The 16,958-nt window shown below is 44.2% G+C and overlaps 2 protein-coding genes and 1 long non-coding RNA gene across 4 annotated transcripts in view; 2 read left to right on the top strand and 1 right to left on the bottom strand.

The window, feature by feature from the left end:
• The window catches only part of LOC121153689 (zinc finger protein 566-like), a 221,779-nt gene that overhangs the window by 82,766 nt on the left and 122,055 nt on the right, over positions 1 to 16,958 (top strand). The window lies entirely within an intron of this gene.
• The window catches only part of LOC121153686 (zinc finger protein 850-like), a 277,443-nt gene that overhangs the window by 219,148 nt on the left and 41,337 nt on the right, over positions 1 to 16,958 (bottom strand). Inside the window, exons 6-8 of the mRNA XM_040976382.1 lie at positions 12,894 to 13,017; positions 12,309 to 12,404; positions 7,128 to 8,528 (exon numbers count right to left, since the gene is read on the bottom strand). Of these exons, the coding sequence (XP_040832316.1) occupies positions 7,128 to 8,528; positions 12,309 to 12,404; positions 12,894 to 13,017 (1,621 nt within the window). The remainder of the gene's footprint in view (positions 1 to 7,127; positions 8,529 to 12,308; positions 12,405 to 12,893; positions 13,018 to 16,958) is intronic.
• On the top strand, positions 4,600 to 11,681 carry LOC121153692. 2 transcript variants are annotated; one of them, XR_005883441.1, is made up of 4 exons: positions 4,600 to 4,644; positions 5,303 to 5,317; positions 6,595 to 6,664; positions 11,301 to 11,681. It is a non-coding gene; the product is annotated as an uncharacterized LOC121153692 (long non-coding RNA). The 2 variants fall into 2 exon arrangements; XR_005883440.1 differs by lacking the exon at positions 11,301 to 11,681 and having other exon boundaries at positions 6,595 to 6,915.

The following is a 16,958-nucleotide window of genomic DNA, read 5'->3' as shown; positions in this document are numbered from 1 at the left end:
GTGGTATATTCATGTTATACTTTCTGAAGAGCAGCTCTTCGGCTCACTGCGTCTTTTTGGTGAAATTTTATTTCTTCTCTAGCTATTTCCTACTTCCTACAATTTTCTTCCATCTCCTTTTGTCTTCCTGTATCTGCGGAAAGGGCGGAGAGACAAGGAGATGGCCGCAGCAGGATGTGAACTGGCACCCGTATGGGATCCCGGTGTATGCAAGGTGAGGAATTAGTCACTAGGTTACTATGCTGGGCCCGATCCTGTGATTTTCAAAGTGGATGGAGTTCTGAATATAGTGATCAGTAGGGGAGTCCCCTGAAAAGCTCGTTAAGCTGACTCCTGTGTGCCAGCCAGAGTGGGGTCCGGCACACTCCGTCACCCGTAGCAGCCTACACACCTGTGTTGGATCAGCTCTGTCTCCAGCTCCATCGCATGCAAACCAGTGGATGCTGAGACCCAACTCCCCCCTGGCCACCACCACACACTTGGCCTGACACACACCTGCGGGAACTGCAGCCCAGAGAAACCCCAGCAAACCCCCCAGGCTTGCCCCCAGCCCCAGTTCCTATGCATTGCCAGTGTGTGCAGCCGACTGGTCCAGTTTGTCCCGCGACCCATTTGGCTTTAGTGCACATCAATTGGTGTTGGAACCTAGCTCAACTTCCCAAGCCCCATCCAGGCCACGCTCCATTTTGCGGTCCCACTGCCTACCCAGCCGTCCCGTGCCCTGCCCGGGTTCTCATGCTCACCAGTGGGAGCTGCAGTTGGGATTGTTGTTGATTTCCATGTTCATTCCATAGTGGTCAGGAATGATACATGGTACAAATTTAGTTTTCTTTTCGATTTGCTGAGGCTTGCTTGCTTTATGGTCTGGCATAGGGTGTTAGAGTAAGTTCCATGCATTAATGAAAATAATGTATCGTCCAACTGTAAGATGAAATGTTCTGTAGGGATGTTAGGTTTATTTGGTCATAGTATAGATGAGCTGTGTTGTTTGTTTCCATCTAGTGGATCTGTCCACTGATAAAAGTGAGGTGTTGAAGCCTCATTATATCGGCATCTGGGTGTCCCTTTAGCGCCATTAATAATTGTTTTAAATAGTAAGGTTCCCTTGTGTACCTGGCATTGGGTGCACACACATTTATTATAATCACATCTTTTGTTGAATTGATCCCTTAATCATTAGGTAATGACCTTATTCTGTTGCTCTGGGATATCTTTCCTGTAATTCCACTTTCATTTCATGTGTTGTGTTAGTGTGGTCTATCTTGTAAGCCTCAAATAAATGGTTTTTGTTTTCGGGTCCATTTAGATCCAACTTGCAAGAGCGCGTCTTTTGATCGGACACTGAGGCGCTCACGTGCAGGGTTACTGCTGATCCTGCTCGTTCATGAACAGCCCACTGTTTGGGTTGAACTGCCTTTGTATTTTCTCCCTTCACATTCTTTCACTACAGTGACCATCGCTATTTCTGTGTGCAGCGCGTTCTCAGGCATCATATTTAAGACTGGACGGGTGGTGGCAGATTCCTTCCATTTCTGTTTTGGAAGGACTTTATTTCATCTTCAACAAATGGGAGCTTTGGATACAGCATTCTCAGCTGGCAGTTCCTTTTACAATGGAGAGATATCCCATCTGTTTCTAAGCCCATTTAAAAAAACATTTTTTGTTTTATTGGAAAGGCAGATACACAGATTCACTCCCTAAGTGGCTGCAATGGCCAGAGCTGAGCCGATCCGAAGCCAGGAGCCAGGAACCTCCTCTGGGTCTCCCACACGGGTGCAGGGTCCCCAGGCTTTGGGCCGTCCTCAACTGCTTTCCCAGGCCACAAACAGGGAGCTGGATGGGAAGTAGAGCTGCCGGGATTAGAACCGGCGCCCATATGGGATCCTGGCATGTTCAAGGTGAGGACTTTAGCTGCTAGGCCACTGGGCCAGGCCCTTGACGTATGAATTGTAAAATCAGGATTCAGTTCATCTAAATTTATAATTTCATGTCGGGTTTTTCAGCCGGACCTTTCGCTTCTAATCCAAATTTGATTACTTTGTTGGACGAAGGAAAGGAACCTGGAATGGCTGTTAGGGACGGGAGAAGAAACTGCTGCCCTGGTGAGTAAGGCCCGAGCAGGCAGTGAGGAAGTCAGTACTCCAGGTGCCGTGGCCGGGTGCGATGGGCTGTGCCCTAGAGTATTTTGGGGCTCTGTCTTCAAAAGCCCATGGGCTCTGCAGCAAAAGGCTGAACCTTGAAGCTGGATTGGAAGCGGAGCCGAAGGGATTAGAAGTGGTGTGCATATAGGATCCTGGAGCATGCAGGTGAGGACTCTAGCTGCTAGGCTACTGCGCTGGGCCCCATTATTTTGAATTCATTCCAAGCTTATCATACATTTCCTTTAGGATCTATTTCTTGTAAACTATTGTGTTAACTTGGAGGTGTCGGGTTTCCGTGCTTCTTCATGCTTCCTATGTCCCTATTTGATTGTGCACCTTCTTTTTATGGAGTAAGTTTAGTTGGAAAAGACTTTTCGATAGTTGAAATTTGGCTGTCACTTGAGTTGGTGCTTTGGTTTTAGGTGAGCCCAGAAATGTAATCTAATTTCTCCAGGGAACAGTTAGGATCAGCAGTCGTCTGCAGTTCCCGAGTTGGGTGTCCGTCAGACGCATTCATGGCAGTGACTGCGTTTCTGATGCTGTGAGGCCGGCAGGAGGCGCGGTCCCCGCGTCCCTCGGCAAGCCTGTGTGATGCTCTGTGGCATCAGTGGCACCAAAAGCCCCAAGTATTGGCTTTATACAAATTAAAATAATCCAAGAAGGGGGAGAAAGTCCCTTTTTCTGAAATGATTTATTTCCTTTGCAAATCTTTGTTTCAAAACAACAGCATGCTTAATTTCTAGGAGGTAGTGATACAGTTGTCATTGCTTATTATTTTACTTATTCAAGACTTAAAGGCGTCAAAGACAAGAAAATATGGAAAGATATTTGAGGCAATTCAAGATCAAAATCAGAAAAACTATCAATATAGCAAAAGGATATTTAAAACATGTGCTACTGCAGCTGTAGGCCAGCTAGCGGATAGGTGTTTGGAGCAGTCACCGTCCAGTGACTTACAGATGAGTTTCCTGAGACCTACGGACAAGGGCCGGTGGTCCTGCCTCGGGGCTGCACTGCGCAGCGCTCGGGAGCTCGTCCACTATGAAGCAGCGGCGGCCCCTGCCGTGCTGTCGGCCGGAAAGGCCTCTGAAGCATCACTGTCGGGGAACACGGGCTGTGGCTCAAAAGCCTAAAATAGTTACTATCTAGCTTTTTATGGTAAATGCTGGTCTCCTTTTGTTATAAACAAAGGCAAAAGATATATACTATATTAAGAAAATAAGCCACAAAGCATATAACAATTTCCTTAAAAGTCTCTAAAGAACGGGAACAAATATAGGCAAGTAATTCACAAAAGCTCAGTTGACCCTTAAACACTGAGGTATAATAAAACATGGGCAAAAAGGAGGCATAACATCCCCCCTTAAAGTCCAGTCCTGCTTAAAAAGGTCAGGAAATACACACATTCCTGTTTAATGGCAAGTTCAAGACAATAAGGCACAATCAACTATATTTTAAACATACTGTGTTGTTAAGGCAAGGAATCAAATTATAGGAATCAACTCATTCGATAGAAATAAAAGCACCAACATGCAATAATATGAATAGCAAAATTATATAATAATTGGTAAAAACAACAAATTAATGAAAGAACTGGCTATATTGTGGCCCGTCCACGTTACGGAGGTCGCAGGTGTCGTAGAGAACGCTCGGAAGCGCGTGCTTCTGTTCCCGCTGCCCTTCCGTTCCCGCTGCCCCTCCGTTCCCGCTGCCCCTCCGTTCCCGCTGCCCCTCCGTTCCCGCTGCCCCTCCGTTCCTGCCGCCCCTCCGTTCCCGCCGCCCCTCCGTTCCCGCTGCCCCTCCGTTCCTGCCGCCCCTCCGTTCCCGCTGCCCCTCCGTTCCCGCCGCCCCTCCGTTCCCGCCGCCCCTCCGTTCCCGCTGCCCCGTCCCACCGAGGCGGGGCTGGCGCAGACGCCCGCGTTGGATATCACCTCGGAGAAGCGGCGTCTGTAAGGCTTTTGTTGTTTTAATCCCTGTATTCTCCTGATTTTTGGTAAAATATATTAGCAAGTGTGAACAAGATCAGTATGATAGCACCTTTAAAAATCTTAATTCAATTCTTCGGGCAGGTATAAACTTTCTTTAAAAAAAAAAATTAAAGACTTATCCGGTAAATATTGCCAGGATATATAGAACTCACTATTAGATCATTTCCCCTTTTAAAAAAGCTCACATTTAGAAGATTTCCTTCAGTACTGCTAATGTTTATCTAGAACTGATTACCATGTAACACATTTACATTTTAACTTATTCAAAATGTGTTATTTTTGTTTAGCTCAAAAGTGCAATCCACTGGTTTGCTACATGTGAGGAATGCTGGCGCCCAGGAAGCCGCCCCTCCGGCGGGCCTGCACCAGCTTCGCCTGCACCAGCTTCGCCTGCACCAGCTTCGCCTGCACCAGCTTCGCCTGCACCAGCTTCGCCTGCACCAGCTTCGCAGAAGTTAAATAGAATATGCAGAAGGACTTCTGTCATTGTTTTTTTAGTGTTTAGGTTCTAATGTGTAAGTACACAACACACACTTCACTAATGTAACATGTCAGGTACCATTCTGCATCGGTACGTTCTTGAAAAAAAATGTTAGATTTGTTTTCATATTTCTGTAACAATAGAGGTTTATTAAACATTGATTTAGGATGCTGTCATTTTCCAAATTTGGTAAAAATGTTATACTAGACTCACAGCTGCAAATAAGTTTCTATGAGGTAGATACACAGCAAAGGAGCTACCATCTGCTGGGCAAAGTTGGGAGCCAGGAACTAGTCCAGGCCCCTCAGTGTGGGCGTCAGGGACCCCACATTTGAGACATGACTGCTGTCTCTTAGTGTGTGCGTTGGCGGGGAGCTAGGACTCAAGGCACTTGAATTGATGTGGATGTTTTAACCCCTATACCAGGTGCCTGCCCCTCAAAGATTTTTATTTAAAAATAACCTGGTACTTGGGGAATTACATAGTGTGGCTCTTTCAATCATTTCTTTTGGCTTTTTACTTTACTCAGAAAAATAGCATATTTTAGGGCTTCAGACATAACATAGAAGCTGAATATAGACACACACAAAAGATACTAAAAGTAAATGTATTTCCTACATCTTACTAAGTCAAAATTGAGTATATATATATATTTCTCCTATATGTTTAATAATGCTCTTCTATTATTTCAGGTATACTATTAAAAGGTGAGTATAAGCATTTTCTCATCTTAGTAATGATTAATGTGTATATATGAAAATATTTAGAAACTATAATTTCCTAGAACTCAGATGTTGTACAAAGTTGAATATAAACTTACAACATACACATGGATTTCCTTATTTCACTTACGTCCAAAGACGTTTCTGAACTGTTTCATCAATAACATTAAAGGTTCACATAATTCAACTAACCTCCTGTGCCAACTTAAGACTCTGCAAAATGGGCACAATTCCAAATATTACACATGCATCCTCGTTTAAGATGAACACGTTCTGTTCTGTCATTCATTACAAATGGCATTTTCCTTCCTTTTCTTATTAATATAGAAATTTTTGTAAAAATTATTTTTTAAAATGAGCCAAAAGTTCCTGCTGGAGAAATTTTGACTGAGCCTATTTTATTTTCTAATACTCTAGAACAGACATCAAAGATGCCTGGCTTGGGGGGGGGCTTCAGTAAATCCTCCCCCCCCGCCCCCTTTGCAACTCCCCTTTACATCAGGAAGTGCCTGCTTGAGCCACAGGGAAGGCTGTAAGTGAGAGCTTTTCCCTGGAAGGATTTAGACATTCAATAAAGAAAAACAGTGCATGATGTTCCTACAGTTACTGAATATAACAAAAATAGCAATTTTTAAAGCTACTAGACACTGTCCTAAAAACATAAATTTACTACCTACAGTGCAACTAAAAACGGGCTGGTAATACTAGTGTGTAAATAAGGAATTGTAGATGCAGCAAAATCATTTGCCCCTGTAGAAATGAGTTGTAGTTGTGAGGGTACATAAAAACGGACCATTTGTTTCACTTTTTCCCCCATTTTGTTCAGTCTATTAATTTTAAAGACTCAGTATGAAATAGTTAATAAAATCTGAATGGGATGGAAGAATTTTTGATATTTTTTTATACTAAGGTAGCCACCGTAATGTATGGATTATTAGGTGACTTGATAGTGAAAGCAAAGGTTTCCTACAAACCACTTTGAAACTTGTGCCGAGGGGCTGCTGGCTCCGCTCTTGAAAGGTCTGAATGGCTGATTTCTCTCTCACGCACACTGTCTTCCTAAGCTTTCTATTGTCAATTCCTTGAGGTAGACTTGTTTCTGAACCAAAAAGGCTTTCCCACTTTTACATTCATGTAGTTCTCTAATGTTTTACAAATTGAACTTGGACATCTAATATAGGGAGAATTGAACTTAGAACATAAATATGGGGAATCTTAAAGCTTGTGGCAAATGAGCATTTTCTCTTAATTCCATTTTCCAGGACTCTTCTTACGTATCCTCACAGACATCCCTCTACGGCTGCTGCGACGCAGGGACAATGACCCACTCAGGTAATTCGTGGGTGTTCGAGGCCCTGTATACACTAGTGTCTGCATCTAAGCATTCTGCATCCTCCCATTTACTTCAACCTACTGTAACAAGTAGCTTAATAGAAGAGCTATGTAAATTACTGTCCAGGGAACAATGACAAAAGCCTGATTATTTGGTATACATACAGTTGTTTTCCTTGAATATTTTCAATCCACAGTTGCTGGACTCTACAGATGCACAGAACCGGTGACAGGCTAAATTCCTTCCAGTTTCTGTCGTTAAGATTTCTCATTTTATGAATAAGAGTTAAATCAATTCTTGTCCTTAATGGTCTGGCAGGTCTTAAATCTACAATATGAATTCTGATATTTAATTAGTTAACCTCAGTGATTTCTTATAATTCTTACAATGACAAGTTTTCTTGAAACAACTATCAGTTTTTTTGATGTCAAATTCTGAGCCTTCCTACCTTTCCTCATTCACCCCTCTGTCCTGAATGGATTCTTTGGTGTTGACTAAGGTGTGAGCCACGAATAAAGGCCTTCCCACATTCCTTACACTCATAGGGCTTCTCGCCAGTGTGGATTTTCTGGTGTCTACTAAGTTCTGAGCCGCGGCCGAAGGCCTTCCCACACTGCTTACACTGATAGGGCTTCTCGCCAGTGTGGCTCCTCTCGTGGTGAGTCAGTTCCGACCTTCGGATAAAAGCTTTTCCGCATTCCTTACACTTATGGGGTCTGTCACCAGTGTGCACCTTTTGGTGTCGAACAAGTTCTGTGCTGCAAGTAAAGCCCTTTCCACACTCACTACATTTATAGGGCTTCTCACCAGCGTGAGCTCTCTGATGCCGAACAAGTTCGGAGCCACGACGAAAGCCCTTCCCACATTCCTTACACTTATAGGGTTTCTCACCAGTGTGAACACTCTGATGCCGAGTAAGATGTGAATCAGAGATGAAGGCTTTCCCGCATTCCTTACACTTATGGGGTTTCTCACCAGTATGAACCCTCTGATGTAGACTGAGTTGTGAGGCACAAGTGTATACTTTCCCACAATCCTTACATTCATACTGCCTCTCGCCCGTGTGAGTCAGCTGGTGAAGCCTAAGCTGGGTGTCATACCGAAAAGCCTTCCCACACTCCTGACATAAGTGGGGCTTCTCACCAGTATGGATTCTCTGATGTCGAAAAAGGTGTGAGGGGCGTGTAAAGGCCTTCCCACATTCCTTGCACTCGTAGTATACGTCATCCGTATGAACTCTTCGATGGAGATTAAGTTGTGCGTTAGATGGAAAGGCCTTTGCACACTCCTTGCATTTATAGGGTTTCTCACCTACATGGATCTTTTGGTGCTGACTAAGTTGGGAGCTGGAATGAAAGCCCTTCCCGCATTCCTTGCATTTGTGAGGTTTCTCAGCACCATTACTGCTCTGAGGCTGAGCATCGGCACGTTTCTTATTTTCATTATTTTTTTCATGCAGTTTCTCATGCTTGATCAAGTCTGACCTACTGGTGAAGGTTTTCCCACATTCTCCACATTTAACATCTTTTTCCTTATTATGACTCATCTCCTGTTGAACGGGATGTGACCTGGCAGCTTTCTTACATTTTGTACATCTGCAGTCTTTCTCTCCAGTGTGAGTGGGTGGAAGCGCTGTCCCAGCTGTGCGTGGAGCAGAACTGGATGGCGCCGCAGCGCCCGTGGCGGCTGCCCTGGCGGGGCCCTGCTGCTCCGGCTGGCTTCTCGTTCCTCTGTTATCGCCGACTTTGGCGCGTTCAGGGTTAGGCTGTGTGGATCTCTTTGTCTTGAGATGCAACAACTTAATTTCATAACCATTCTCTTTCACATGTGAATTGAAATTAATTGCCCTTTTGGATGCCAAACCTGTAAAACGATAAAGAAAACATGAGATATTTTCGCATTGTAAGAGAAAGGAAAGTCTTACAGAAGGAATAATAGAAATAATAACCTAAACAATTTTTAACAGCTGCAATTTGACCAAAAAGGGGATGATGCGAAGTAAGAATAGAGAAAATGAGGAGAGTGAGAAAAGGGAGGGGAAGGCGCAGCACGCGGGAACTGGGGGAGACACGTTCAAAACATGAGCCCAAGAAATGATTCCAATATCAAACCCTCAACTTCAGCTTAAATACACAGCCAGCATATTTTGACGTCTCTTTCCCTGTATTCCCACCGTTGTGTCCATCTCTCCTCAGGATCAACACAGATTTCTAAACCCCCCAGCTTTCATTATTGTTTTCCTACACACACACACTATATATAATTTTCAAGTCTCTGATTACAGGACAACCAGAGGAATGGTTTAAAAATTCAATGCAACCACACCCCTACCTTGCCTAAAAATCTTTCAATGACTGTAGTGTTCTCAAGAAAATATCAAAATATCAAATTCTTAGATTTCGTGAGAAAGCTCTGTGATCGAGACCTTTGTTATGTCTTTAAGGTCCCCCAATTCCTTTAATATATGGATTTTCCTGCTTGTTTCCTACTGTGCATCCGTCTGGCCTCTCCTTATTAGATATTTTGAAGAATCTTCCCAGTCTCATACTATTTCTTTCATACCTCTGCCTCACAGTGACCATGGTCCTCTTCTGGCCATACCACAGGTCAGATATCAAATGGTTCCTACAGAGGTCTCATTGACTAGGAACTTAAACAGGCCCAAAGGCCTCTGCAGGTGGCGGGTAAGTCTTGCTGTCCATTAAAATTCAGGACAGGGCCTGGAAAGAGCTCCCACCCTGAAAGCATGACCACCAGATCTGTGTTCCCTTCCAGCCCAGCGTCAGGAGGATTCTCTGACAAAGACATTCCTCGTCATCTACGGGATCAGTTAACTTCAGTCCTACCACCCCTTTGGATTCTAGCTACTGCTCAGGTTATGAAACGCCTCCTTTTACTCCTTTTATAACCTCCTTCCAGTGTTTTCTAACTACCCTTAGAGTAACATCTACGTAAAATCTAAATAAAAGGTCTATGGTTTAGTTGCTACTATTATGCTAACAGCAATGCATTTGCTGGGATGCTCTACTAAGATTAGGGAAAGCTGGGCAAATGGTACATGGGAACTCTGCCAGTTATGAATCTCTGCAGTCCAATTTTGGGTCCTTTCACTCCTCTCTGCTTTAAGGTCTAAACCTACGTGTGATCAGTCAATTCTAATAGTTTATTCTCTCTCCTGATTTGGTCCTTATTGCTGCCCAGCTCTTGTTTTCTTTTGCTGGGTCCTCCTTTTCCCAACTAAACAATACTGTGCTCCAAGGGCTGAGTCCTCTAACAGTCTTCCCCTCCAGCTTCGTTCTTACCCTAGGTGCTGACTGCCTTTAAGCTTATTACCCAGGAATAGTGAGCAGTTTTCCAGTCTTATAATTAGGATTATTAGACTAATTCCAGCCAATAGGATTAGAATGGGAATAAGAGTATGCTGCTTTTCCTCTTCACTGTTCCTGCTGCTTGAAAGGTGACTGGGGATCTTCATGTACCACCCACCATCCCAGGGTGTGCAGCCTGCACTGGGTAGAACTGAGCCACCTGGGTTAGATTCCTCCACTGCTGCCATGAAAATAAAATTAGATACAGGTATCTATGTATTCATTGTAACAGAAGTAAACTTACAGCTAACTGCTGTACCACTTGCTTGCTGACATTCGGTTCATTGCACCCATTTCCTGCCTGGACCCTTTTGCACATGCTGTTCTTTCTATGTTGACACTCCCCTCCCCTGCTGTGTATTTTGTATCAAATTCCCCTCCTCCTCCTTTCAGCTGTCCTTACTCTAATGTCACCTCCTCAGAGGAACATCCCAACACAAGTCTATAGAATACACTTCATAATGTTCCGGTTTGTGACTTTTTATTGGTACCTAACTATGCCTGCCACCATTTTGGGCCCAGCTCTCCCCTTATAATGTGCAGTAAACCATGAGACAGTCTTCTACTTGCTCACTACTGAACCTACAATAAACAAGGGTTGATCTGCTTTTCTTTCAAATCAAAATGTAAAATGATTACAAAGTGAGGGATGGAACTTGACACAGCAGACAGGATGCTGCTTGGGGACTGCTGCATCCCATACAAGAGTGCTTGGGTTTGAGTCTTGGCTCTGTTTAAAATTCCAGCTTCCTCTTAATGTCCATTCTGGAGGTGCACAAGCTGGATCAAGTACTTGCATCTCAGCCACCCACAAGGGAAACCCACACTGAGTGCCAGGATCCTGCCTGGCCAGGCCTGAGCTGCTGTGGGCATGGGGAGTGAAGCAGCAAACACAAGCGCTCGCTCTCATAAATCAAAAACAAAACAAAACAAAACACCCTAAATGCTGATTCATGGCCAATTTGTTAAAAAAAAAAAATTTTTCTTTAGAATGGGAAACTTGGTACACTCATTCCCTCCTCTGTCAACTGAAAACCACCTATCCAGAGAAAGTACTGAATTTTGGTGAGACATACAGGATCCACCCCTAACTAGTTCCCATTCCATTCAGCTGCCCTACATCGGTCAGCTGAGCTACAACCAACAGAGTTTTCTGATCTCTTTTGCAGCTTTGGCAAAAGGGCCACTGTAACCCAGCATTGTGCCCAGACTTTTAGCCTCCCGGAAAATTTCTTCATGGAGTACCTGTTCTGTTTGATTGACTCAGGGCTCACGTCAGCTGGTGGAAAGGCAGCAGCAACAAAGAGGCAGAGAACGCACATCGTAGAGGAGCACTGAAAACGGCAGCCAACCACTGACAACACTGTGGCTGCATTACACTGACCTCAGCTGGGATAGCAAACGGGCCACCACAAGGAAACCGGATACAGACAACCAGGAAAAACTCTAATACGCTTGCGGGACTAGAAAAGGCGGTGGATGTCAAGTGCTGCTGTTAGCCCAAGGGAGACCTTGGGAAGCACAGGTCGCAGGTTTCCTGATTGCCTAACTCTGAGGCTCTGTATAAACTAGATAAACGCAGGTGTCCTGTAAACTGCCTGCCCTCCTGACAGGCCAAAGGAGACCCTGCTGCTTCCCCGTCAGCTCCTAGAGCGTCAGCTCCTAGAGCCTGCCCGTCTTTCACAGCTGCAGCACTGCAGCTCTGAATTCATCTCTGAATTTCTTCTCTGACACTTTAAAGATGCTCATGATCACGCTGGGCCCACCTGAATAAAACTAATTTAGTGACAGCTTTTTCTAAGATTACCCCCCTTTTGTTCTTTTATACTAACACATGAGGAGGTTTCAGAGATTAGGATTAGAAGGAGTCATTCTGCCTAAGATTGGCTTTTAGTGTTCAGAAATGTAGTTTATGCGACAACTGTATAAAAAAAGCAGGTAGCAACGAAGAAAAGAGGTTTAGAACAGACTTTTCATGTAAGATTAAAGTTCATTATCAAACCAAACCAAAGTGCTTTAAGTAAAATGTTAGGAAACCCACTAAGAGAAAGGTCCTAAAACTAAAGTAAAAAACAATAAAGTAACTGAAATAGTACTCTAGGAATTAGCTTACAGGTAAACATAATAAACACTACAAACAAGTGGCTGAGGTTGGCAGAACAGTCAAAAAGCGCAACCCAGGTATGCGTCTATGATGTCCGACGGAGTGCTCCTACCGACCTCAGAATAGCGTCCACCTGCCACGCCTTCCCAAAGCAAGGCTTTAAGCACTCACCTGGACACGGCTCTTCCGGGTCTTTCCTCTGACTCATCCAGGGCTCTTTTCCCCTCTCCAACAAGGAGATCACACTTGGTTTAGTGTTGTGAAGTCCTGGTCAAGGAAAACAGAAACCACGTCATAATGTAGGTGTCAGTGCATGATGACCAAGAAGGAGAAGCCAGACAACAAAGGCACAGAAAAATTAAGGCTGGGGCCCCGGGGGCCCAAAGGGAACAATCAACACTCAGTTCCTCAGGGACAGACTTGTTTTTGGTGAGCAAGAACCATTAGTTCAGTTAGGGGTGGAGATGCTTTTATCTTGCCAGGGTCCACTTGGATGTGTGTAATATCACTCACAGGCCATACAAAATCATCAGCTTAAAAATCAGCCTGCTACACATTTATACATGCCAAGTCGGCCTGCTGGCCTCGGTAAGGCCGGACCAAAGGACCTGGGGGATCTTAGAATGGAGCACGGGCTGAACTTCCCCCAGCCCTGACTGGAGACTTGGAAAGCATTTATCAAAAACTTGAAACAAAAAAGAAAATAAATTCCAAAATGCCGATTCTGTATTGGGGGTGGGGCAGGGATAAACTTACCCACTAAAATCAGGTTGCTGTAATTCTCCAACATCACATCGCGGTACAAATCCCTCTGAGCAGAATACAAGCATTCCCACTCTTTTTCAGAGAAGTAAATGGCCACATCTTTGAATTTCAAGCCCTGAAACTACAAATAAGTACATTAACTTGTATTTATCCATAGACAAACATATTAAGATATATAAAACAAGAAGTACAAAACAAACCAGAGAGGACCCGGCACAGTGGCCTAGCGGCTAAAGTCCTCGCCTTGCACGCCCGGGATCCCATATGGGCACCGGTTCTAATCCCAGCTGCCCTGCTTCCCATCCAGCTCCCTGCTTGTGGCCTGGGAAAGCAGTGGAGGACGGCCCAAAGCCTTGGAACCCTGCAGCCGTGTGGGATACCTGGAAGGAGATCCTGGCTTTGGATCGGCTCAGCTGTGGTTGCTGTGGTCACTTGGGGAGTGAATCATCGGATGGAAGATCTTCCTCTCTGTCTCTCCTCCTCTCTGTATATCTGACTTTCCAATAAATCTTTAAAAAAAAAAACTTTCCAATAAATCTTTAAAAAAAAAAACAACACAGAAAGCAATCCGGTAGGGTTCCTCCACTGGGAAAACAAGCTGTGCTGACTCAACATGAATGTGACAGTGCAAAAGAAAAATGAAAGTCAAGTGCCCACAAGATTGTTGACCACAGCCATTGCGGGAGATTTAACCCCGCAGAACTCACATTACCCAGCCAGTTCTGGAAATAAACAGTCCACACAGAAACTGTACATGAAGGATACAGCACACTGTATAGTAAACACTTCTCAATGCCTCTTTCCATGCTCCCATTTGGAAAAAAAAATTCTAAAATCTCTGAACAGGAGTTGCATATAAATTATATAACAACGATTTAGTAAAACCTTTGCATATAATTTATGTAACAGTGTTTTATTAAAAACCTAGGCTTTGGGGCTGATGTGGGCTTAATACGCTAATCCTCGCCTGCATGCTGGCATCCCATGTGGGCACTGGTTCGAGACCCAGCTGCTCCACCTCTGATCCAGCTCCTTGCATACGCCTTGGGAAAGCAGCAGAGGATGGCTCAAGTCCTTGGTGCCCTGCCTTCGATGGTCTAGATGGAAGAGTGAACAACTAAGAAATGTGTTTTGCAGATGAACACCGAGACACGTGCCGGATGGAGAGAGATGCAGCGGGCAGCAGCTTTTTGTAACGCCGCTGGGGGAATGAACAAACTGGGGACCAGTTCCAGCGGGGGTGTGGGAAGCAGGTCGCTTCCGGACAAAGAAATACACTCAAAACCTTCTTAAATATACATTCAGTGACAGCTGAGAGAAATATTTACTCATATGAGGCTTTTTAGGATTGTTGAAATTATATCCTTGTTTTTTTTTTTTTTAATGGAAAAACAGGGAGTCTGAGAAAGGCGAGAGAGAGTAAGCGCGAGCCACCGGCTGAGAGTCCTCCTCCCTTCCTCTGCCGCCCTTGCTGCTACTGGAGAGAGAGAGAGAGAGAGAGAGAGAGACACACACACACACACACACACACACACACACACGATTTCTTTCCCATTATGAATTCAGAAGGAACAGCCTCTACACTGTCACAGCTGGTCCCAGTCCTCAGGCTGCTGAGACCCGCCCTGGGCACATGCTTTGTTTACTCCCACGAATGGGGTAACTCAAAGATGAACAGCTTTGAGGCCCAGGAGCACAACCAGCAGACAGGCCCAGCTCTGGATGAAGGGTTCTACAACTAAGAGGGCTAACCTCATAAGCCCATCCTTTGGTTTCATTCCCAAAATAGGGGTCCTCACCACAGCCACTGAAGCCTCATTCCATGCAGAGCCACTGGGATCCTGGTGCATGCAAGGTGAGAACTTTAGCCCCCAGGCTACCGCATTAGGCCTTAAACATATTTTTTAATGAAAATAAATTAATGGGCTGAATGTGAAATTAACAAGATCAAAATAATTTTCAAAGGTTGAACTAAGTCAAATGGGAACTGAAAGAGGCATACAGAGTCACTGAGGCTTGTACTGCCCAGGGAATATGCGCCGAGCCCAGAGTCCATGATTCCCCATTCCTGCCCTTGAGAAGCAGAGGCAAAGGCAGGCCGAGTCTGCAGCCAGGATGAGAGGCTAATCAGCTGTGCAAAGACCTAAGACCTCGAGAACTGGAAAAACTGGAAGTAGAACATTCCAATTATTTTTAAAAATATTTATCTGGAAAGCAAAGTGACAGGGAGGGAGGGAGGGAGAGAAGAAGTGACAAAGAGATCTTCCATGCATGTTTGTCCTGCAAATGGCCACAATAACCGGGGATGGTCAGGCTCGAGGCCGTGAACCTGGAACTCCATCCGCGTCACCAGGGCTCTAGGCGCTGCTTCAACGCACTCAGTACAATGCTAGCTTCACAGCATTCCCAGTCTCAGGGAATCCACATATGGTAGCTGCAATTTACACTAAGATGTTATGAAGAAGTTAAATTCTGGGCCAATCTTATACACTCCACAAGAGTAACATTAAAATTAATAATTGATCTGGTAATATGTAAAAGAAAGCTACATTTGATATTAGAGATCAGTTAAAGTCATTATGTACATTAACAAAAACAAAACATTTATAATCACCTAAAGATAGAGAAAAAGCATTTCAAAATGTAATATTCATTCATGATAAAAAAAAAATCAGGAGTGAACCCCAGCTGTAGGTAAATGTCTAGGTTGCCTTGTACCGAGCACATTGTTAACAGTACTGGGAGAAAAGCAGCTAATAGCTGGAGGGCATTCTGGGTCTTTGATGTCCAATTTGTACTAACTAGACCAGTGCCAGTGCTTCTGTTTAGAAGTTAACTCCTCTTTTTTTTTTTTTTTAAGATACGCGGGGGCACGGGCCCGGCACAGTGGCCTAGTGGCTAAAGTCCTCGCCTTGAACACAGCAGGATCCCATATGGGCGCCGGTTCTAATCCCGGCAGCTCTACTTCCCCTCCAGCTCCCTGCTGTGGCCTGGGAAAGCAGTCGAGGAAGGCCCAAAGCTTTGGGACCCTGCACCCGTGTGGGAGACCCAAAGAAGTTCCTGGATCCTGGCTTCGGATCGGCATAGCATCAGCCATTGCGCTCACTTGGGGAGTGAAACATCGGACGGAAGATCTTCCTCTCTGTCTCTCCTCTCTGTATATCTGACTTTCCAATAAATCAATAAATGGTTAAAAAAATCTCATCCATGGCCCTCTCATCCCTTGACCCTTCCCACCCTCATCATTCATCCTTCTCAACTATGTAAACATCATTTAAAAAGATTTGGCTGATCCCCATCCTGCCAGCATAACCTGCAGATTGGTGAATTTCCATATTTCCCAACTTTGTACACCATATTATTCAGAGGAATTATGAGGAAGCAGAGGCAGTAAACAGCATCTACAGCTTTCATTACAGTAGAGAGCCTTCCATTAACCTGGACAAGCCCAACCAGGCCTCGCAGAATTATAAAGAGAAGTCAAAGGGAAAGAAACAGTTGAAAAGAGGAAAAGAAATAATGTTTCTTAATTCATTAGAGAAAAGGAGTCTTTGACAGTTGCCCTGCTAGCCAAGTGCCATGGCCAGACACATCAAGGAAACTCCAAGTTTTATATTCTAAAGACAACATGCAAGCTTCAAAATTGGTACTTCAAAGTTACAGAAAAAGGTTTCAATAAGTACTCAGCATTAAGAATTTTACAGTCAGTACTTTCTGGTCATATATGATAGCAGATACGTTATGGTCCAGATTAGATAAAGTACTGTAGAAGATTGTGTGACTTCTGTGCTTGTGTGGTAGAGAATCTTCTGGTATGACATATAAGGAAGGGAAGAACAGGTAAGTAGAGAATTACCTGAATATGTTTTTGAAAATCTATTTTGCATGTGTTTATAGACTCAGAGTTAAGTATGGAAAAACATTCGTTAAATAATTTAAGACAAAGGGAAAATGTTTAATACAAAAACTATTGTTTAAAATAAACCAAAAGCAATCGCTTACAAGTGGGTCAGGAAAATCAATAGGTAATTTAGAAATTCTGATTTTTATCATTTA

Source organism: Ochotona curzoniae, unplaced genomic scaffold, assembly GCF_017591425.1.
Source record: "Ochotona curzoniae isolate NIBS_2020 unplaced genomic scaffold, NIBS_Ocur_1.0 contig_2699, whole genome shotgun sequence".
Classification (NCBI taxonomy): Eukaryota; Metazoa; Chordata; class Mammalia; order Lagomorpha; family Ochotonidae; genus Ochotona; species Ochotona curzoniae.
This window is presented reverse-complemented; position numbering and strand designations above follow the sequence as displayed.